This window comes from Accipiter gentilis, chromosome Z (genome assembly GCF_929443795.1).
Source record: "Accipiter gentilis chromosome Z, bAccGen1.1, whole genome shotgun sequence".
Taxonomy (NCBI): Eukaryota; Metazoa; Chordata; class Aves; order Accipitriformes; family Accipitridae; genus Astur; species Astur gentilis.
The window spans coordinates 8868428-8888309 of NC_064919.1; the positions used below are offsets into that span (position 1 = coordinate 8868428).

The following is a 19882-nucleotide window of genomic DNA, read 5'->3' on the forward strand; positions in this document are numbered from 1 at the left end:
ACCGAGACAAACAATCCTAATGAGTCAAAAATTTATCCAGAAAGAACAAATGACCATAGTGGTTCTTCACCTGTCCCAGTTACCTCTTGCTGTTCACCATGAAGCCACAAAAACTTCGGTACTGAACACATGCAAGGGGCCATAGGAGAGCAGAAACGATTGCTTAACCCACCAATACCACTGAAAAGTAATTGATGAAACTCCATTCTGAGGTTCTTTTCCACAGCATGTTAAAAATCAAACCTATTGTTTTTTAATTAGTAACATTTGATAATATGCTAATTATACATCACAGGATGATTAAACTGCCATGCGAATTTCAAATCACTTTTGTAACATCAAAAAGCTGTGCAACAACTATTTCTTAGTTTGGCTGAAGCCCCAGCTTTTCCTTTAAACCCTTTCAGAGACGTAATACCAGGAGTCAAATATAACTCCTCTGTAATCAGTACCCGTTTATTTGCCTAGTAGACTCCTAAAACAGATGTATGCACCTTGACTGAGTAGCCATGGAATCCTTCTCTTAAAATTATTGCTTTCACCTCAGTCCTTTCCCTTCATTCTGGGGCATGACACCACTGGAAATAACTCTGACACACATACATTATCTTTGAATCTACAATATGAGCAGGCTAGAACAATTCTAGAAAAGTATATGTAGTGATATTAGAAGTGTAATGATTAGTCCTTTCACATCAGAGCTGAGGTGGTTTGTCTCATCATGGTCCTTACCTATGCTTTTTATAGCACTTTTGTGTTCAAGATGATCCCTCATATTTCAAAGGCCTTACACTCACACTAAGTTATAGAGTTCTTTTCTGCCCATCTTCCATATTACCATCAAAGTCACCATTTCAAACCAAGTACCTGTATAATGGACTGTATGAAATGCAGGGCTCTGACAGAGTTTAGATCCAGATTCCTACATTACGTGCATACTCAGGCACAGCATGCCTGGACCAAACATTACGTGCATGCTCAGGCACAGCATGCCTGGACCAAGTAAGAGAGGTGTATTTATTCTATCTAATCAAGAAACCTGTGCTATACAAGACAGCATAAAACCAGGGATCTTAACCAACAGCTGGCTCCACTCCTCAGGATTATGATTTTTTTTTATTTGATAGAGCTGGTAGTTTCTACTCTGCCATGTCTCACAAAATTATATGATGATTTTGAGTAATGAACAGCAAACAGATTCCAAAATATGCATTCCAAAAAATAATTTGATGCAAGTTAATCAAAACTGCATTCAATTATGATAGCTATGAAAGCATTTCTTTACTCAGGTAACCCAAAGGCATTAGCATGCAAATTCTCATGCTGGATAAAGGCTGTGGTCTGAATCTTGACGTGTCTGAAACCTGGGCCACATTTAATTTCTCACATGCAGACAGATAACTGTTTGCTACAGTGTTATCTATTTTCAGTCCTTTTCAGCTTAGCTTCAAGAATGTTTTCTACATCTTGATGCCTCTGTACACTTTAAGTCAGTGACCATTATGCATTCCCTCGTAGCTGAGAAGGACCCCTTCCTGCAGACTTCACTCTGCAAACCTGTGTGAGAACTCTATCAGAAAGGAGCAGCATCCTTGGCTTGTATTGGCTACACAGCTCCCTATGCTACATTCAATTCCTGCTCTTCAAACTCCAAGGCTGGCCTAAGCAGACAGTCATCAGGTGAACCTGGTTTTAAAATACCTACTCAAAAGAGGAGTAAGTGATCTATAGCATCTTCTTGCCTGACTAATGTTTTTCTTCGGCCCAGTTTGAATGCAAGTTTTCTCCACTGTTCTGATAACGCTGCTGCACACAGAAAGATCCTGTATGAGCTTTGATAGAGACATTAAACTTTACCAAAAAGTGCATTAAAAAGCTTGTCTAGGAAAATGGATGGTCCTTGAAATTCAGTTAAAAAAAAATGAAATCCAGTCATGAATGTACAGTTTTCCTTAGTTAAAGAAAGCTGTCTGTAAGCCAAGTCATATTGGCTGGGTAGTTTTTCTTTTTACAGCTAGGAATCCTTCATGAAACAAAGATTTTTTTTATGGGCAAAGAGTTTACAAAAACCTGTACAGCTCATCCATATATAGATAACTGCTATATTACACATGTGTGTACTTTCACCTAGATTAACTCAAGGCACATATTCTTTAATTAAATTTCAGAGACAAATGAAGTATTTTTTTTGTCAAGGCCACTAAGAATAACAAGTATACTGTATCTGCAATATATACAGAATGCTTCATGGTGAGGCTTAACTTCTCCACTTTGAGATGCAAATCCATGTACTATCTTTTCAGATAATTAAAACAGTTTAACACATCAATTAATACTGTAAGTAAGGATTTTTGACAGCTACACAACTGTTCCCCATAAATTAAAGGCTGCCTTCTTCACTCTTTCCCTCTTCCTACTTCCCTTTCTCTCAGGTGCATCAAGAATTTATTTTTTTGTATAGCAAATGCAACACTGCCCTGTGAATGGATTTGATGGATGGACTATTCGGTGCATGAGGAATTGCTTGGATGGTCACATCCAGAGTGTAGTGGTCAACAACTTACTGTCCAGATGGAGATCAGTGACAAGTGGAATCCTTCAGGGGTCCATACTGGGATCAGTACTGTTTCATATCTTCATCAATGACATAGACAGTGGAATCAAGTGCACCCTCAGCAGGTTTGCAGATGACACCAAGCCCAGGAATGCGCTTGACATGCCTGAGGGGTGGGATGCCATCCAGAGGGACCTGGGCAAGCTCAAGAAGTGGGCCCATATGTGAACATAATAAGGTTCAACAAGGCCAAGTGCAAGGTCCTGCACCTGGGTCAGGTATCAATACAGGCTGGGGGATGAAGGAATTGAGAGCAACCCTGCGGGGACAGGCTTGGGTGAACTGGTGGATGAAAAGCTGGGCACAAGCCGACATTGTGCACTCACAGCCCAGAAAGCCAACTGTATCCTGGGCTGCTTCACAAATATTGTGACCAGCAGGTCGAGGAAGGTGATTCTGCCCCTCTACTCCACTCTCATGAGACCCCACCTGCAGTACTGTGTTCAGGTCTGGGACCCCCAACATAAGAAGGACATGGACCTGTTGGAGTGGGTCCAGAGAAGGGCCACGAAAATGATCAGAGGGATGGAACAACTCACCTGTGAGGAAAGGCTGAGAGAGTTGGGGTTGTTCAGCCTGGAGAACAGAAGGCTCCAGGGAGACCTTACTGTGGCCTTTCAATATATAAAGGGGGCTTATAAGAAAGACTGAGAGACTTTTTATCAGGGCCTGTAGTGACAGGACAAGGTGCAATGGTTTGCAACTGAAAGCAGATAGATTTAGACTAGTTATAAGGAAGAAATTTCTACGATGAGTGTGGCGAGACACAGGAACAGGTTGCCAGAGAACTTGTGGATGCCCCATCCTTGGAAGTGTTCAAGGTCAGGTTGGACAGGGCTTTGAGCAACCTGATCTAGTGAAGATTTCCCTGCCCATGGCAGGGGTGGTTGCACTAGATGACCTTTAAAGGCCCATTCCAACCCAAACCATTCTAGGAGTCTGAATACTGCCTTCCTCTTCAGAGTTCTCTTGGTTCTTCCTCATGCCCTAACAAGAGGTGTTCAGTAAAAAGGGAGATGGCGTTAAGTACAAAAAAAACCTGGTGAAGCTGCCCAGGAAAGCTATCCTTCCTTCTCAGAACCCTGCACTCAACCAGCATATGTGAAAGGTGAAGAAAGGTAGAAGGGTCTGACTTACGTCCTCCCTAGGATGCTATCTGGGGAGCTGCTGCTTCTCTCTCCATCTTAAGGTTCCTGCCAGCCATGACTTTGTATAGGGGTATGTAGAGGAAAAGAACAGTGCCAAGCAGTCTGTGGCAAGGAGAGCCTGAAATCCTGCTGGAGATGGGGACAAGGGCACCCTAGATAGAGGAAACAAAAGGGAAGAGACATGAAGAGGTGGCAAAGACTCAAGAAAGTAGGTAGCATAGCTGTAAAAGAATAGGCAGAAGGGATGGAGGGCCAGACAGTTATCTTCCACCTGACAAGAAGCAAGAGATAGCCACAACGTAAAATAGGAAGAGGAATAGATTCAAGTATATTTGGTAGAAATTGTTTATAAGTACATCCATCTGCCTCTGCAGAAAGATTCTTCCACGTAAATGGAAAGCAAATATACATACATGAAACCTTTTTACATTAAAAAATACTGTATTACTAAGCTTTGTACTGGAAGATTTAATTACCATAGCAATGATTTCAAATTCTTTATTAAGAACTCAGAAAATATCCATGTAAATTTAGAAGCAAACTTAGGTACGAATTGCTAACAATCATTTTTACTATTCCAAATTCCCAGAGGAAGAGTCCATGCTTAAAGCACACTTCACAACTCCAATTTACTGACAGCCTTTTACCTATACCATACATCAAAAAGAACATCTGTTAAAAGAGACAAATGTTGTAAGCCAGTCAAGCACAAAATTAAACTGTTAAAGATAGCCTGAAAGATAAAGCTTGTTCCCTTTTGCAGTTCAGTAGATTGATGGCACATAAAAACCCATTTCAGTTTCATTTTCTTCAAAATTAAGAAAACTAATATATTCTGTTTTTATGAAAAATAAATATATTCATGCCCTTTCTCTCATCTCTAACTCAGGAGGGGTTGAGAACCACCATTACAAGAGCATTATTCTTCTCCTCACTCTAGTATCACTGCTATCTGCATGCCAAAAACACAGACAGTTTCAGTCTTTCTCCCTGCCATACTCGTCTCACTTCACTACATTGTTTTGATTAAAATTGCTGAATTTCTAACTCCTAGCACTAATAATGAGGGCAGGAAATGTAGGAAGAAGTAATCTCTGAGAAATTAACACATCCAAGGTATCCACGATGCCAGTATTTCACAAGGAAAGATTTATGTCCCAAGTCAACTTAAAAGAACAATAAATTAGAGAAAATTACAGAAAAGAATTATTGAAAAAAAAAAGCTAGGACTTTAACAAATATGCTAAGAAACATTCACAGGCTGTTAAAAAAATTTAAAATTTGCACGCCAGCTTTAAGAGCTTATTCTCCATTTGAATATGTGCACTTTAGCTGCAGGTTACTGCAACATTTTCACTGATACCTGGAACAAAGGAAAACATGCAACTGATGTCCTGGCTGTAAGAGCAAGCTGGCATCAGACATACATATGCTGCTTCACAGTATGTTAGCTCCTCCGCAGTAGATCAAACTGTATATATGCATTTGCCCTTACAAATCTCCAGTTGGATTACCTCTCGATGAAAATAGACAAGTTACCTTCACATTTAAAACACAGAACAGGCACACTTAAGTTACCATGGACCAGCCAAGGTACAGGACAATCTGGAGTATGAAGTCACAACAGCAAAGTACTAATGTAACTGGATCCCTCAAAAAAGGCTTTTACCTTCATTCAAAACTCACTTTCAGTCCAAACAAAGTTGCCAGTTATGTTTGGGGTTTGGTTATTCTAATACAGTTGAGACAACTTCCAGTTTTAAGCGTATGCACGTGTGCCTGCGTTCTTTCCTCTCACCTCAGTATAGTATGTAGTTGCAACAATTGTACAACCCTCCAATTTACACAACCCTGTCAGATATAACCAGCTGTTCTATCATGAAAATCTTGAATACGTGTAACATCTATATTGGCTTATCAGCAAAGCAAACATCTATTAGTAAATGTTCACTTCTTTGAATGATAATTGCATTATTTGAAAACTGGAAATTAAATTACTAGTATGAATCACATCAGAATAACAATGCCATTGGGTATTTGGGTTATTTGAAATTTTTTTATCAGAACGATGACCTCTATCTCAAGTTAAAAAAATTTAAATGTAAATGAGAATTGTTGCTTCAAATTAGGATTACTGAACTTGGGAATTTATTACCCTTGTCTACCAAGTCACCTAATGCACCACAATTATTTTCGTTGCAGATCTAGGGAAAACTGGTTGCTTTCATCCCCTCCCTCCCTAGGACAAGGACAAGCAGCACCCCAGCATGGTGGTGCCACCTCCTGGAAGACAGAGGTGTATAGCTCCAGGCTCCCATCTGGGTTTGTAATTGTGCACTTCAGCACCCTTCCCTGGCTGAGAAACTTTGACAGCTGCTGTGAAAACTCAACAGTATATAAATATATACTGAGAGAAATAAGCAAGTAACATCATAACAACCAGAGAGGACAACAAAAAGTACAATTACTTATATGTCACCTCCTGCAGTTTCTGATCTATCCTATAATAATAAATTAAGTAAGCTCCAAAACATGAAAACAAATGCTTTAAGTTTTAATTTTCCAGCTTCTTTCAATAAGCTGGTTTTTTTCTCATTAAAAAGGGGGTTTTTTTTGACAGTAAGAAATTGCACAAGCTTCAAGATCAGTTTAATCATTCCTCATTTAATAATTCATGGTTCAAATACTAGGGGGGAAAAAAAACCCCAAACCCATGAATATCACTAATCAGTGCAAATATGACACAAATACAGCTGCTGAATACAGCATGTTTTTCACGCTGCTTGCAATCATATGAAAAAAGAACGTACCTTTGAACCAGGTAGGAACTGCTGGGAAAGGTTATCAGGACACACATCTTTGCTTTTGCCTGGAGCAATTTACAAAAACATGGGCTGGGCAAGGCCTGCAAAGGCCAGCTGTTACTGTAAAAGGCAATGTTAACATTTTTTATCTCATATGTCATCCAGGTTAATAAAAGTGTTCTGCACAGCATTTAGACACAGTGCTTTGCAACTGCCTTCCCATGTTTTTCTAGTGACAAGTCTGCGTGCATAATGGAACAGCAACTTCATCTAAAAGATGCCACATGCCTGTGTTGTGTCCTAAACTGTGAAGGGCAGTAACGTAGCCAATCATAAAGGAGTAGACTTTACACATACACAATTTGTCAGAAGAGATTTAAGCCCCATGCTTCCCTCACCTGCAATGCCATAGAAGACAATAATAATCTACAATATTGAGAACAGCATGTTACATGACTGCAACAAGACTAAATCACAGAAAACCCTGTCCAACAATTCTTTCAGGTCATTGCATGATTTCATAATACTGTTGTGAGGTTCTTTTTTTCCCCATCTACTCAAAACAAGTGAGCTACGACATGACCAATATTCTTCAAGCAGCTCTCCACGCAGCTGAGTTGCCCAGGCCATGGATTGAATTATTAGCAGTGCAAAAAGCCTCTTTAGTCAGTAAACATCTGTTCAGTGATCCATTTGGTTTTTGTATTTACAGAAAATAGCTCAAACACTGGTTTTGTACTTTACTTGTTTTTTTCCTGCTGCAAATTCAACTGCTTGTAGCTTCCATTTATACAAAGCATTCTCGAGATGTTTGTCACAGCTTGCCTTTCACTTAAAAATCCATGGGAATATTACAAGCTATATAAACCATGAAACCACTTGGTTTTGATTACCAACCCTTTAGATACTTTTCACTCTTCTGCTCAGCAATTTCATTTGCAATGCTGTTTACTCTCGCTGTAACCATTTGGTGTCTTGTTTTTACCACTGCAAGCCTTCCCGTTCTTGCTTACCTACAAACATTATGAGCTGAGCTACATAAATACATGCATGTAACTGCTCCCCATTTTGAAAAAAATCCTCAACATTAACCATATGAAAACATCCTCTGATCTGAGCAACCATCAGCCAGATATAAACATCCACAAAATTGAAAGCATTTTATATTCATTTACAAGACTTCACCGAGTTCGTTCCAGCTGTGTTTCTGCTCCTTGACTGATGACGTAAATCCATAACGCTATCCATTACAGCAATAAGCAATGAATAGCACTATTGGCCAATGCATGTAATAAATTGGCTATAGCTCACTCCTATACCCTTTGGAAGTTAACTTATAAAGACAGTTGCACTCCCCATTTAAAGGAACCCAAAGCACTGCTGTATTCTACTACGGCACCACACATAGTGAAACAAAAAAGCCAGAAGACATCTCTTATTCTTGATCTCTGATGAACTACAATCAGGGGGCAGAATAACAAGAAACCACCAACCAGCAGTCAAATCACCACCAGCTAATGCTTTGGGCTGGTAAGAGATCACGACAGGGCTGAAACTAGAGAGTAAAACATCTCTGGAGCAATGTGGAGCAAAAAAGGTACCTGTGAGACCACAACTGATATGAAGTTAAAGGCAGATGTCCCTACAAAAATAGAGAGGGTGTCAGCACTGCGTTGACTTAGTATAAGCAGAAAGAGCTTGAAATGTTATTTACAGAGGTCCTTAAACACAAAGAAAAAAAGCCTGCCTTGCATGTAATGATGGAGGATCAGCTACTTGAGAGATTTGGCCCAGGAGTTATTCAATCATACCAGTGAGCAGAGAGGAAGATTTTAGTTCTCAATGGATTTAAAAGAGAAGGGAACTCCAGGGACCAAACTCCAAGCCAAAGACAATATTGCAGTACTCAAGTGAAAACAGAAACCTGAATGCCATAATCAGAAGGGAAAAAATCTTAGACATATTACAGGGGAACAAGTAGCACACCTACCTGCAGCCTAAACAAAGGAGTGCATGACGGAGGTTGTGTCAAAACTGCCTCCTAGATTACAGGCACAAGCTAACAGGAGTAAGACATTATGCTCTCCAAACAGAATAAAGTGAAAAATTTGTAGGCATAGACAAGAGGTTAGATATCGTATCATTCTGATTTTAGATTGTTGGCCAGACATCAAACAAGACGTGAAAAAAACAAAACAGTGAAGACTTGGGTGAAATTATGTTTTGGATTGAAAGTGAAGTACTTGTGATCAGTGTGTTTTTTACATGGTGTCAAAGAATGCTACAGAATAAAACATTACATTAAAAAGAGAAAATGGAAAAAAATATAAAGAGCAGCACTGGGGCACTCTTAAGATGCACTGGATTTTTCAATGAAACAAAAAAGGGGCACATAAGAGCAAGAATACCCAAAAGAGAAAGGAACATCAAAAACAATTTCAGGAAGACCAGTACAGGCCAACTTTTAAAGCAGCCAGTATGTTAAAGATGGGTACTGAACCTTGACTATGAAGTACATGGAGTACAAAACAAAGTGTTCTTCTGTAAAAACATACATATTTTTTGAAGGCAAGAATGTTTTCTTGGTTTTCTAGAAAGAAAGAAACTAAAAGTGTTAAAAGATTTTCCTCCAGCCAGGCCAGCACTTGCAAACAGATGTTACTAACAGTTCAGGAACAGAACAGTACCCACCAGAACAGTTTGTTCTGAACCAGTTTCCGTAACCTGCTTTTAACTTACACTTTGCTTTTGAAGGAATGCTCTCCACCAAAACTGACCTCCGGTTCAGTGTCCTTGAATAGTACTTTCTAGTCATCAAATCTGTCCTTAAATAGTACTTTCTAGTTATTAATTTTTATGGACAATGTCTGTCATAACACTGGCAATAGGAGCATTTAATTTACCACCTGAAACAGCAACATGCTAGAAGCGAACAAACATGAAACCATGCCACAAATTTCAATACATCTGCTCCATGAGCTTTAAATTACTAAAGGGGAAAGTTTGTAACTTGTAACACAAATCTACACAAGTTAAACTATTTTTTAAAGCTTACTCAGGTTGGCAAACACCAGAGTTTAATCCAAATGGTTAAGCAAAATCTTTACAAAAAGATGGATAAGTCTAACTTCACTTAAATCAATGCTAAAATACCTGTTGATTAAGGCTAGGATTCCCACCCTCAAGTATGCAATTTAACTAAACTGGCTTTGTACTAACTGAATTAAAACTCTATTGTATAAACAAATCATACAAACAGCTAAGTCATCTTACTATAACAGCATATAGCTTTGCTTACTACTCATTACATTAATGTCCATGCCCATTAGACATGGAGAATTCCAAAACCAAGACCAGATCTTCCACCTACCCTGCAAACTGCTTTCTTGGGCACAGCTCAAACTGCTGCTCTCAGTTCTTAAAATAGCTTTGCTGCTGCTCCAGTCATTTATTAACTTGCTGTAAAATTTGCTTCATTCTTGCTATTGCAAGACCCTGTTTACAGCCACATATAAACCTGTGAAACTATTTTCTCCACTGATCTGCAAGATAAGCAAACTTTTCATTACCACAATACTCCATAAAACTTAAAAAGTGATGAAGCCATTTTCTATTGTGTATTTTATTTGCACTTTCTGACTCAAAACTCTTTACAACTATTTTACATTAATCCACAGAAATAATTTCTACCATAAGATAAAAACAAATTTAGAACAGCAGCACTCTGCCACTCAGCTCATTTTTCCTTGTGTGATGGCTGTTCCTTTGATGTAAATTTGGCCGTGAAAATGTACACAATACCAAAATATAAGCACCAGTAAATAGTATGCATGAGCTAGCCGAGCCTGGACATAGCTGTGGTGGCAACAAGAAGAGAACATCAAGAGCAAAGCACAGCATTCCATAAGGAGGAAATACATCCATTATGTATGTTTTATTTTTGTAGAAAAAAGCCATAGAGACATGTACATCAGTTTATGTTATTCATATTTGGTCTTTGGATATTTAATAAACAACAAAATAAAAAGAGATAGAAATTGAAGGAAAACACACAGATACTTTCAACTCTGTCAATATAATCAGGGATTGAACCAGATTATGACTGCTTTCATAAAGCTGCAGTGGTTTGTCTGGACTAAATATTTTACTTTTTTTTTTAACCATCAGCACACTTTTTGCGCTGGAGGAGACCTAGGCTACATCTCCTTGGTCGCTCAGTGTGATGTTCTAATATGCAACATCCAAAACCCAATTATCCTCCAAGTTACTCAGACAACTCCTGGTGCAATTCTTACATGACATGGTCATGCACTGAGCAGAAAGACCCTTCTCTCCTTGCTCTTAACCACTCCAAGCTATACACCTCCTGGGACTATTTTTCTCTTCCTGTTTTTATAAATTCAGTGGGTTTCTGCTGCATTATAAATACACAAAGAGGTGAGGACCCTTCTTGAAACACAAGATCTAGTTCCTATGGTTTTAGTCAGAAAAGCCTTCAAAAAAAGTATAGAAATGAAACCTTTCCCAGCTAATGGATTATTCTCACCAGGAGTTATTAGAAAAAAGCTAAGAATGAAATTATCAGTTAATGGACAAACACAAAAGTTGAATACTTTAGACCACTGAATATGCATTAAAATAAGATTACTGCCTGTATAAAATTATACAATTATATAAAAACTGGAGCCTAGTTAAAAGCACAAGAAAGCAGCATATTGCAACCACTTAAATTAATATTAAAGACTTCAGGGCCCTCTAGTGGTTAAATCTTTGATACAAGAAAATCCATGAAGAATTGGTTTTGAAATAAGGCTATCAAAGCGTACTTAAGCAATGTGTTTTATTTTTACCACTGCCATGTAATTAAGGACATTTAGGCTGGAGAACTGCCTAGTAAATTACCAGAAAGGGGAAAAAACCCTACAAACTAATATCTGTTCACAAAATCAGCTAATGGGTGTTATTTTTTGTTCTTAATAGAAATGAGAAGTTACTTACTAACATTCTCAGCTGTGCACAACCAAAAAAAGAAAAAAGAAAAAAATACAATCACTCACTGAAGCCTGCATCAGAATTACCTTAACACACAACTGAAATACTTGTTTCTGAAAAATGCACTTGCTTTGTTGGTTTCTTATATCATTTTACCTTCATCTGACTTCCACAAAACTACCAGTGTATAACACCAGCAAAAAAACCCCAAACCAAACAAACAAAAATAAAAATTGTTAATCTTCATCATGTTATATTTAGAAATATTTTGGGCATACTCCTATAGAATTGATTTGCAAAAGAGAAAGTTATCAAAGTAAAAGGATTAGCAAGGCAAAAATGTACATCTGTTGACAACTGGAAAAGATTTGTTACTTCCTAATCTGGCATTTTATTTGCCCAAGGCATAACGAGCCATTTCACTGCAAGGAAATACATTTATATTGCTTGCTTAGCACATCTAATTAGAGTTGACCTTTTCAACTCCTTATGGCTTTGCAGTCCACACATGAGCTGAGGGAACAGAAGAGCCTAGTATGACAAGAGCTCATTTCACTACAAGCATCACGAGCACTAAATAATGATGAATACACCACTTTCACAAGCTGTATTTTTTTAAGATTCCTAACACAAAATCAGACATTTTCAGTCTCTCCTCTCAGTCTTGCCTCTCATATACACATACCCTTGAAAGCTTGATAGCTGAGTACAGCAACATCTGTGCAAGTTCCTATAATGGGCCACAAAATCAGATTTTCCTGATGAGAAGACTGCCTACCCACCACTTCACGTCAAATTTTTTTTTTTTTTTTTTTTTTTTCTTCAATAAAAGGGGACAAAGAAGGATTACACTGGCAGGTGGGGAAAGGAATTTCTGTGGAGCAGACAGATTAAGCAGCTCAGCTGTCTGGAGCATTAGAGGAAGCTACAAGATGATGACTTGGGCAGAGTTTAAGTGAGGTAGTCAAGGTACAGGGTTGACTGTCAGGAGGCTTTCACCCATGTGACTGTGATGCATTTGTCTATCTTTACAATATGGGAGGGTGATAATATTTGTATCCTCCCCACCAATACAAAACTTTGCCTATGTAATACATTCATTTTTCTTTGGCTTTCTTTAGCTCCAGTTTTGTTAACACATAAAAGAAAAATATTATCCTTTCTGACTAGTTAATCCAAAACAGAAATGGCAAGCTCTAGGCTAGTTCTTTACAGTCCAGAGCTGCATGGTTTAAAAAAAAAAAAAAAAAAAAAGAAAAAAGTGAAAACCTGGTATTTTCTCTCAAAAATTGCATCTGTGAGATTTCACAAGTTCACCACACGTTTATCATCCTACAAATTACATCCTATATAATTATTCCACAGTAAAACTGATACAGAAAATACGTAACAAATTTACTCTTGAAATGCACAAAGAGAACTCAAAATACAAAATAAACAGATGATCAGTCACCATACTTCCAAGTCTGTATGCAAGTTCAAGATGGTGTAATATGACAGACTGAAATACCAGTTGCAAAGGTTTTCTACACCTATCTACACTAACAGAAAAAGTTTCATGCCTTTTAGAGATCTTACAACTATGACATAACACCACTTTCAGATCCCAAAGGTAAGTGCATGAGCTCTGAAATAAATCCAACAGATAACATGACTGGGAGTGTAGAATCTAAATGAAAACAACAAATGTTCAGGCACGCAAATCTTGCATAGGCCTGAGACAGAAGCCATGAATTTCAGTCTAAATACAATTGAAGAATGAGTGCCCAGAATTCAGTGGGATCTGGGGGAATCTTCAACCCAGCAGCAAACTACAGTCACTGTGAAATGGGCTTTTACAGAACTACATATCCATGCTTGCTTCTGGATATAAACTCTATCAATAGCTATGCTGTAATAAAAAAAAAAAAAAAAAAAAAAAAAGACGACAAAAATCCCAAACAACAAAATCCCCATAGAACATACCTCATGGAGGTTATACTGTTGATGAGCTTTTCAGATTGATCTGACAAGCTAGATGGAAGTATTATTTCAACTGGCTGCAGGCGCAAAACCCGACTCTCTAATTCTAAGCGAGATGCACAGTCCCGAAAACTGTCAAAAATTACTTCTCCGGTAGTTGGTTGGATTGCCTGTCAAATTAAAAAAAACAAACATATATACATTGAATATTTAAATTTTCAGACAGTGTTTCCATGACTCAAATTGTTAAGCCAGAAAGATAATTTATGGTGTATAACACAAAATTATATAGCACCCACATGCTTAGTTAAAGTGGCAGATCAACAAATATAATTGTGTTTTTCAAATCTATGGTACAGTAATAACTTCAAAATACTACCACAATTTTGTCTTGGTAAATGATAACTATACCTTAAAAATGTAATTGTGCTTTTCTTATCATCAGTCCATCACTGTTCAACTTTTATTACTAGGCAAATCTATATAGTTGGAAGTCTATGGAAGGTACATGCAATTCAGTCTGGAAAACTAACTGTCATCCTAGCACATGCTTTGTTGTTCTCTCCCAGCTGCAGTATGACATTCAAATACAAGCAAAACCAATATGCTTTTAAATTAATCAATTGCCAGCAGACTGAGCTTCAGTTATCACTGTGTTTTGCCAGGTAAACAATCCTGGTTCTAATATTCGCCATAAAAGAGAATACAGATCTGAAGTGTAAACAGTAAAAAAGCGTCTCTTCCTCTGAAGAACAGTATAGGAACAAAGTAGAGGAAAAAAGTGCTCACAAGCTTTAAAATACTGACCCTAAAAAAGTTTAAAGTTAGTGAAGCATCTGAACTAACAATTTCCCTCTATTTGGTTAAAACACAGCTATGCTTTCAATTGACAGAGCAGCAAAAACAGTATCGGGAATATTCAACTATCAACTCCAGACCTTTTCTATAGTTTTCAAATATAAAGCCATCACAATTCACACACAGATGATATCTTACCTGAACTGCACCTTGTTGCAAAAAAAAAAAACAAAAACCAAAAAACCCAAACCAAAAACCAAACAAACAAAACCCACAACCAAAGACCAAAACCCCCCAAAAGCTAAAAGAACAATCACAATTTTCAGAAGATAACCACCCACCTCTCAGCAAACCCAACAAAACAACCGCCACCCTCCCCCCACCCCCCCAAACCCTAAAATACTGATTCCCCTGTGAAACTAACTTACCATAATGCCTATAACAGTATCACCTTTCTTCCTGTCTTTTACGTTTTCTCCATTTTCACAGATACAGAGGAGGTAGTTATCAGGGACATCTGTTGTTACCTCTTCAACATCTACAGAATCATCTAGCTTCAGCAAAGGGTTCACATTTAACAAATGCTTAAAAAAAATAAAATAGTACACAGATTTCGTGGATTATTCATAGGTCCTTCTAGATCTAAGTACTTCTCAACTAGATGTGGTGCTGGGCCTTCTAAAGGTCTATTTGACTTTTATTAGTTTGACTCCTACTATGATTTTAATGAACTTCAGATGACTGTCAGCATGAGGACTGTCAGCGGTCATCTTCACAGGACAGGCAGTTATACAATGCACAGGTTTCATCAGCTCATGCAAAGGCCATCTTTGACTATGTCTGCAGGTCTCCCCATTCAGGCAAGAGCAGCTATGTCAAAAGTTAAACCAGCAGCTGATTCTGCACGTGGGCTGCTTCACCTTGTCGTTTCAGCTTCATACCCACAAACCACAAGCACCTAACAGAAAAAACTAAATGCACCAGATATGCAGCAACTGAAAAACAAGCAATACCCTGAGGTGAACAGAAGTCTACATCTTAGCAGGAGTATTAGGCTAGCTGCATTGAAAACTTGTTCCTTATTTATCTACCAGGTTGGGTCATACTGCTGAGCCTGCTTTCATCGAGTTTGCCAACCACTACAAGAGTCTGTAACTACACTACAAGTTTTCCAACAAAACCTAAGGACTGTGTTATCTGCTTCCCTGATTTACTTCTTAAGTACTAGTTTAAGAAATTAAAGAAAAAAACATGAGGTAGGTAAGGCAGGAGATAGGAAAGAAAAACTGGAAGGCAAAAAATTAAGAAAATAACTTCACTGTTTAAGAGCTGTTTCTATCTCATTTTTGCATTTTCTTTGTTACAGTGATTTAATTACCCAGCTAGATTTTGAACAATCCATTGATTTTATCACCTTCTTGTCACTTAAAGCAAACTGTTGACACGAAACAGTCAATCCTCCTGCATTCACACCCTCCTGAATCACTAATGCTATGCATTCTCCACCTGGTGAAACATCTAGCTGAAGACAAGACCTACAGAACACTGTAGACTTGGGAAGTCCACTCTCTTCACTTCAGAAAGCAACTACAGTGAACACAAGCTCTGCTGCTTTACAACAAACCTAAAGCCCCGAAGAGATTAAATTCTTTATAAAGCCAGCACAATGTTTTACCACAACATAAAATTAAAGGAACTTTACTTTCTGCTGCCACTCTTACATCATGTTCCATGTAGGTGATAATACTAGAATTACAGCCTCTAATACACCAAAGATTAGAGTCTGAAACCAAATTTAATTGAAAAGGATATCTTCTCCAATAAGCGTAGACTTTGTGTAGAGAGCAGTCAGTTTCCGGCTGAAGAGAGAGCTTTTATTTTCTCCAGCAGCCTTCAGTGCTGCAGTTTCCATTTGTTTTATTACTCCAACCTACAGGCAGACAGACAAGAAACAAAGTTAGCTCTTTGATAATAAATGTTGGGGGTTTTTCATTTTATAAATTTGGTGATCTTTTAAGATGTGCAAACTCCAAGTACATCATTAAAGCTGAGCAGGAAGGGCAGAGGCTAGCATCAATCCTACTAATGAGACTGTAAGGCACTGCTTTTCCTTGCGCTCTGTCCACTTCTAACTGCCCTCTCAACTTCTGCCTCTGTGCTTCTTGTTCTGTTTTGAAACAATTTAGCTCGAGTTCACCACTTGCCAGAGAATCGTTGCTGCAATCAATCTGAATTCAACAAGTCTTTTTCTCATAAGCAGAAAAAAACAGAAGTATTAACAGAAAGCCACAGAATTACAGGGATCAACAAAGGAAGGAAAAGAGAAAAAAAAAAAAAACGGGCTGGGATAAGAAAAAACAAGGATGTGAGGAAGAATAAGAGAGCGGATATATAAATTTCTCTTTATCTAATGCAAAGGCTTGATAAAAAAATGAGAGAAAGAATCGTTCTAGAACTGTTCTAGAAAACATGAAGATACTTTTCTGTAAAAAAGAGGAAGGCTGAATCTACTTAAATTTCATGACTCTCACCAGAAGAGAGAAAATGAAAGAAAGGGAAGTTAGCCATTTTAATTGATAATGAGTTTCCCACTTCTCAGTTGAAATAAGACTCTCGTACAGTAAGTGCAAGTTATTTCAGTGCTATTCTGTACTTAACATCATTTAATAAAAGCCAGAGATAACCTTATATCCTTTTGCTACAAGTCGCCGCACGTGGACAAACAATCTGTGAGTCGGTATACTGGCAGTCATAAAGTTATGATCCTGATGACAATAAATGTTTAGTTCTTTAGCTGCAATCTGCAAAGTACAAAAAGAAGAGTCAGCCAATAGTTCAAAATGCAATACAGGAGCTCATCTCTATGACAACACTCACACACAACTACAATTAAGAAGTTCAGTGTCAAAAGGAAAACGTTACAAGAAAAAGCCCAGAGAGCTGGGCCCCTCCACCTTCCTGTCCCAGCATGTTGTCACAAACAAGGTCTTCAGTATCACAGACTTCACATGTCAGATTATTACACTGCACCTTGATCTTTACCACCATGAGGTAAGCCACCTACACTGCACGCACAGATTCTACAACACAGCTCAACAAAGAGTCAAATTATTTTCACAATACTAAAAATGCAGAGAGAATGGAGTTATTTTAATTGTGGTTATAAAGATGGTATTAAGCTAGCTAATCAATTAAAATACTGAAAAATCAATATCAAATAGCAGTGGAAACAAAATACTTCACAGAAAAAGAGTAACAACACTTGTTAAAATGTGACATTGTAACATATGATTCCTATTAGATTTTTTGGCCCTTGGCAAAAAGGTAGGTGTTCACTGACTAGGGAATGTGGTCCTAAGCAGAAACTGCAGTCAGACACTGCATTGTGCACCTGGATAGTATATTTCCATTTCTGGACTGAAAGTGCACCTGCAAACAAGTAGATAAATTACACAGTATGAATTTGATCAGGAAACTTAATTCCCAGTAACTAAGCAAAGTTTCTCACTGGTCTCGAGTGCGGAAATCGCACAGATCAAAGGTTGGTAGCAATGATTTTGGGACAGATCATGAAAAAACTCATTATGAACCATTGATGAACCGTCACTATAAAGTTATGTTCGTTGCAAAGGACCTTCCAGTTCCTACAGATCTGACAAGTGTAGGTGCCGCATCTGAATATGCATCCAAGATGCTCTGTGCAGCCAAGCTATACCAGCTATGTTCATCTACTTTTATACCACTTGCTCCACTGTCTTCCAAACTGAAATGCTCCTAGTAGAGTTTTGGGCCATGATAGAGAATTCAACTCTGAAAGTTTTTCAACTTTAACTCTAACAAGGAATTAATTGTTCTAGGACCTCATCTTAAGGTCTCAACATGCAGGATAGCAAGCACTGCTATATAATTACAAAATAATAAATGCTATTTTGGTAAGAAGTATACACATAATGTATAGTCTTCAATTTAAGCATGCAGAAATTTTTCACCTTGATTTCAAATATTAAAGAACCCCACGAAATTTATGTCCGTCCGTCCCCGTCCCCCCCCCCCCCAAACCTTTCTTCTGGAAGTGGACATAGACCTAGTACAACACTAACATAATGCAAGTATCTTTCCATGACCCTGGTAAAAATTACCTCTGCATCTTCTCCAAAGAAGCGATATTTGTATCCACATTCCACACACAAAACAGCATCTTTATACTGTTTCTTCATTTCTATGAATTGAAGTTCTAGTGGAGTGTAAATGCTTTTGGTTCTCTTATTAAGATTTGTATCTGAAGTATTTTGAGTATTTTCATAAGACTTAAGAGATGCAGAAAACTGACTAAGATCACAGCGTAACTCCTCCTGTAAATAAAAGGTGGAAAAGTACAATTAGGAATGACCAAGTAAATCAATCACCCCTGCAGACCTTGACTCACATTGACAATAAAGCTAAAGACTGTTCTTGCAGTAAATAGCCCCAAGAACTGCTGCAAAACTATTAAAGTAGGACATACAGAATATAGTTTATTTGGAAATAAAGGAATTAAAAAGTCATGGAAGTCAAAGATTTTTCATCAGTTAGTTGACTTGCTTTACAACAGTCCTCAGACGTCTCAGCTGAAATCAGATCCCTATTATACCATGAGCTCTCAAAACACAGATCAAGAGACATGCAGGCTGCAAAGACTGGGCAGTCTAAACTGGCCAAATATAAAAATAAGGATGAATTACCACTCCAATTTACAGATGAGAAACTGCAGCACAGAGAGATTAATGATGGTCCAAAAATCCACAGTAAATCAAGAAACAAAACAATTCAATAAGAGTCTCAGTTCACTGTCTCAAGCACCAAAACCGTATTTCTTCTCCAGCCTGCCCTTTCTACATAAGCTCAACAAACCTCCTCAAATAATTTATTCTTAAACACAGAAAATCTGTATTACAGTTTCTAAAATCCTTAACAGTTAAGGCTTTGAGCCCACCCTCTGTGGGTTTTATTATTTACAATGACATTATGTAGCCTATGCTAGCCAAACAGCTTCGGCTCTAATACTTTGTTTTGTCCTGTACTGTAAGCAGGGTGACTGATTCAGTCTTTCAGAAGTGTCGTGAACAACACTGATAAGGTGTGCTTCACTTAGAGCAAAGTACCTCCTCACTTCTATCACAGTACCAAGTACTGATAAAACTGGTTACAAAAAGAAAATACAAAGACAACACCCTCCACAAGTTCTTAAAGCCTATGACTACATGAAACACAATTGATCAGGCTGCGCTGTGAATTTCTGTATCTGCAAATAAACCTGGTAAACTTCAATCTCTAACTGTCCCATCTAGATTACAAGGAACAAAGTCAATAGACTGTTGAGAAGCAATGGTAACTCAGAACACAGAGATAGTACAAATCATATACTTTGGGTCATAGGAAAGTACAGAGACTGCAGTCAGAAAGCAATGGGAAAAAAAAACCCACTTAGCTGTATTGTTAACTGTGAATTGCAAAATTCCTAGAATCGCACGCAATCAAGGGATGACCCATCTGACAAGCAGGCAACACAGCCCAGCAAAAACAAA

The 19882-nt window shown here is 38.0% G+C and overlaps 1 protein-coding gene across 1 annotated transcript in view; it reads right to left on the minus strand.

Annotated features, from left to right (window-relative positions):
- MSH3 (mutS homolog 3) overlaps window positions 1–19882 on the minus strand; it is a 121104-nt gene that overhangs the window by 95264 nt on the left and 5958 nt on the right. The window contains exons 4-8 of the mRNA XM_049795132.1: window positions 18458–18670; window positions 17003–17119; window positions 16131–16248; window positions 14747–14892; window positions 13524–13690 (exon numbers count right to left, since the gene is read on the minus strand). Coding sequence (XP_049651089.1) covers window positions 13524–13690; window positions 14747–14892; window positions 16131–16248; window positions 17003–17119; window positions 18458–18670 — 761 coding nt within the window. The remainder of the gene's footprint in view (window positions 1–13523; window positions 13691–14746; window positions 14893–16130; window positions 16249–17002; window positions 17120–18457; window positions 18671–19882) is intronic.